Raw genomic sequence first — 4,642 nt, 5'->3', positions numbered from 1 at the left:
CATAAAATTAAGTTAATATTATTAATTCACTAAGAAAATCACAAATAAAAATGTATCGATGTATCTAAACACACCAAGTCAATATCCATATAACCAACACATAAATATTCTTCTTACAACATAAAAAGATAATAGATATTATGCACATTAAGTCAGTATCCACAAATTACACATAACTATTCTTCTTACAACATCAAAAGGTAATAGATAGTACACAAATATTCTTCTTACTGGTGCCAACGTTATCCTTCTTGATATGTGCAGAGATTTAACTAAATCTTCCCCAGTAGTTTTATTTGTTAATAGACAATTCTCTTTATCTATTACTGGATGGGCACCTCTGCTTGTTTGATGTCCTGAGGGTGATAACTGATTGGTGATTCTTTGTAAAGGAGGCCTCCATCTTAAAGGAGCCACTGGAGCCTTTGGGAACTTTGCAACATCCTTCTTGGTTGTTCTCTTACCTAAATAGAATAAAATAGTCAATATGGATATAAAGCAGTTTGTTGCTTACATAAGGAAAATTAAAGATGCTATAAATTCTACTCAAATAGAGATTGAAAATGAGATAAGTAACCTTTTGCTGGTAATTTTTACTTGTTTGCTCAGCTTCTTTGATCTGCACATTTGAAATAATCTATTATAAGGCAACTGATTTGAAAGAAGCTAAATATAGTGATGTATGGTGTATAATAGATTATTATAATTTTTCTTGGAATATATAAAATAATTTATTCACACTATCTTCATTTGGTTCAATTACTATCAGTTGGATCATCTTCTTGAGGCCATTCAAGTTCCTCATAAGCTAGACTAATAAAAGTATGTGGACAATTTGGTCACTACAACTTTGTTATGACTAACTTTACTTTTTTGCACTGGGTTGACGAACTTTACTTATCTTGCAATGTTTTGAAAACATTCTCCCGAGATGCGTATTTCAGCTGCATCAATTACAAGCTTTCATTCAACCTTATGTTTTCTTTTTCATTCTGAAGGAGCTTATCAGCCTGTAGAATAACTCTTATTAGGCATCACATAATTGCAGAAGATACAAAACTTGCATATGTATTGCCAAATAGAACAAAATTTTAAAACTAGCAACAGTAGCCCAATATGCAGTCAAAACAGATATACCATTTGTTTAAGCTTAAAACTCTCTGCTAAATCTAAAGACTACCATTGGTAATCAAAATTGCTATGGAATGTTGTCTACGACATTAACATATCAATTCATAGTTCGCAACTAATCAAATAAGGACTCATGCCAAATTGAATATGGTTCAAGAAGGAACATGATTTCCAAGGAAACCAAGCTCGCATTTTAAGAAAGAAGATCACTTAAAATAGTTGTTTTTAGTTAACTTGTGAACCGTTTAATATTTGTTCATTCACAAAGAAAAAAAAATGGCTTTGTACATATGAAACAATCTCACTTGACCGTTATATTTTCATCTTTCATTACTAACAAACAAAAAATTAGGGAATTTTAATTTATATTGGATAAAAACATAACTACAAAACTTTGGTAAAGAGTGAAGCACTACTTTACCAGTGGGCAGGATTTTGCAATTCTGTAACAGGCTTTCCTGTCAAAGGGCACTTCATATTTAATAGGTTATTCTGGGTACTGGTCATGACTATATCTTCTTGCTCCTCACCAGGCATTGGTTGACCGGCATGGTGAACATTCTGCAATAAATTATGTAATAATTTAACAATGCCACAATACTTTTCGACCAAATGCATGCTAAAATAGAATTGAAGAATACATGTTCCTCTTGGCTGCATACCCTCACATCACTAATAAAGACAATATATACATGGGTCTTGAATAATAGAAACACACTAAAGAAAAGAGGATTTTTTTTCACAATTAAACATGCTTAATTCATACATAAAACTGAGAAATGACAAAAACCAAAATTCATAGACTAATTGGGAAACAGAGGAGAAAAAACTTAAAACAACTTAACCATAAACAATGAATGCAGAGGAAATGCCATAAAAATATGTAAGCAAAAAGTTATTATTCCAGTTTTAAAAGTAAAAACTTATGGCATGTTTTCAATCATATGAAAATAGGCAATGCAACCATGTAGTTTTTTCATATACCAAGCTGAAAATATGATCACACACTCATAAAAGAACAGCAGGATAATAAACTTCACGCATATGGTGCAACGACAAGCATTAGTTTTAGTATTTTTTTTATTATAGTCAGAAAATATGTTCTTCTCTTATGATTTGCTTAGCTATAATAGTCTTCACATTCCCTTTTGAGATGACCCATGATTTACTTTTCTACATGGAATTGGAACCATGGACAAAATTATTTGGCATGAGGTTGACATGGTGTTACTGAGGGTATTAAATGAGTCAACAGTGAGCTGGTAAAATATCCCATTAACTTGAGAAATTTCATTTTGTCAAGACTCTTCCATAACACACCAATAAGCTTTCTTTAAACCATTCCAGTTTCAACTATTTAATTAATTAAAATTAACACGACACTTCAAGATAACTAGCCAATCAACTAGAATATTTCATCTCATAAGGAAAAGTTAAATGTCATCATTTCATCTTGTTGATGGGTATAGCACCCTCTCTGCATCTTAAATGAACTAAATCTGCCGGATTTTCTTTGTTCATGTGATTTTGGTGGAAGTGTCATTTTCACAAGTAGCCTCATAGCCGCACCTTGAGCTGCATCACAACAACAACAACCACAAAAACTACTATTGGCATATGAAATTGTGTTAGGGGCAAACTAGAATTGATACCACAAGTGACAGTAACTAGCATTTACCACTCAAGAGAATCATGCAAACAAAAATGATAAAATCAAGTCAAGGTAGTGTTTGAGGAAACTCATCAAACACATTGTATGCATCAATCAATTAATACTTGCAATCAAGAGTTCAAGAAGATGAAACTGTCGAAGATGAGGAAGGACTTCAGTAGCGACTTCAGTAGCCTGTGATCATTTACCAAGAGATAAATCATTTTAGTTTAATTCTTTATTTTTTTCTACTTAAATTTGCATAGGCATCACAAACACTAAGGCACGTTCTATGTTTGCTACTATTCCTTGAAAACACTTGTTACTCTGACAAAAGGAGCATGAAAATAGAGTGAGCACTGCAGAAGAACACAGAATTTCAAACAATAAGAAAGCCATAAATTTGCTGAGAAATTGGAAAATCATTTTCTACTTACAGAATGCCAAGTCTTCCAGAGTCAGCAATGAAGAGATGGCCATGAAACAGATCATATCGGCTAAGGTTAACATTCAAACCCATAGAAGGTCCCCTCCCAGCAATAAGTTCGAACAAAAATGCAAAATATGCATTTAACTCCTGATCAAGCTCAAATTGGTCAAGTATGGAAGCACTAGTACTTTCATTTTGGATGAAAGACAAAAATACTTGACATTTGTTACCCGGTTCACAAATCGATAACCATAAGGAGTACTTGGGGAATACTTGACATTTGGTGCTCGGCATCGCAGAGCACGGAGAGCTCAAAGGCCTTCTTCAGAAGGCCTCTCCGGTGCTTGGAAAAGGTTACCTGCCGGCTGGCCAGGTTCTCTATCCTCCTCATCTGCGTCTTCCCCCTCACCATGTCGACCGATTAGTCGATAACACACCTGGAGGCAGCGCCGAATCCTACTGCGAGCAGCAAAATCAGCGAGCAAGGAGCTCTGATCAGTCCTGGCCATGCGAGGATCGACAAGGAGGGATCAAATCGGAAGAAGGAGATGAGGAATCGAGGTTACCAGATATGGGATCGAGAAAGAGTGGAGGAGGGCGACTTCTAGCGACCCGGCGATGACTCCAAGCCACACAGGCAGCCTCTTCTCACCCAAAGGAAGGGGAAGAGGAAGATGAGGCTGAGAGAGATGGTCGTATGGGTAGTGGCGAGGAGGAAATTGGTGGCGGCGTTGAGACGATATACGGTCGACGGCGTGATATAGGTTTAGGTTTGGAAGGAAGAGTGAAGTGTTGTAAATTTCGGCTAAGTATTGGTGGGACAATTAAATTATTTTATTTTATCATAGACACCGGGTTTTAAAAACCGTTGTTAAAATCGGTGTCTATTAATGAAAAAAAGGCGCTCATAGACATCAACTTAAAAAACTGATGTCTATGAGCGAAAATCTACGCTTATAGACACCGGTTTTTGGAAAAAATGGTGTAAAATACTCAAAAACATCGATTTTTGCTTAAAACCATTGTTATTCCACCGATGTCTATGAGGGTTTTTCTTGCAGTGAAAGAAAGGTATAACTAGTAATTCTATTCCGCATCATACTAGTTTTCTTTATATGGATTTTGAAATACCAAACACAAGAAGCATATGATTCTAGGTTTCGAATTTGTGATTCGAGTTTGTGTTTTTTTTGTTTTTCAAATTTGTGATTCGATTGTTCCTTTTGGTTAAACCTAGGGTTACTATAAGGAAATTAAATATTAAATTTATTTAAAAGGCTTTATCTATGCGGTGGTGGATGATCCCATACCCAAGAAGGCCTAGTATCTCGCCATGCAGTCCTGGAAGTCAATTTTAGAAATTAATATTTAATTGAATTTGTAACATAGGTGGATTTGGATCAATAATGTTAAGCATCATTTGCGATCCA

At 35.0% G+C, this 4,642-nt stretch overlaps 1 protein-coding gene across 1 annotated transcript; it reads right to left on the bottom strand.

Moving 5' to 3' along the window:
• Positions 1–1,548: 1,548 nt before the first annotated feature.
• LOC122005062 (MADS-box protein AGL72-like) lies at positions 1,549–3,624 on the bottom strand. Its single transcript, XM_042559972.1, has 4 exons — positions 3,475–3,624; positions 3,220–3,359; positions 2,701–2,770; positions 1,549–1,692 (listed from the first exon to the last, which is right to left on the bottom strand). Exons 1-4 carry the CDS (start codon positions 3,622–3,624, stop codon positions 1,549–1,551), a joined length of 504 nt encoding a protein of 167 aa, XP_042415906.1.
• Between the last annotated feature and the right edge of the window lie 1,018 nt (positions 3,625–4,642).

Source organism: Zingiber officinale, chromosome 1A, assembly GCF_018446385.1.
Source record: "Zingiber officinale cultivar Zhangliang chromosome 1A, Zo_v1.1, whole genome shotgun sequence".
NCBI classification, from domain to species: domain Eukaryota; kingdom Viridiplantae; phylum Streptophyta; class Magnoliopsida; order Zingiberales; family Zingiberaceae; genus Zingiber; species Zingiber officinale.
The sequence above is the reverse complement of the archived record's forward strand: the minus strand, read 5'-3'. Positions and strand labels throughout refer to the sequence as shown.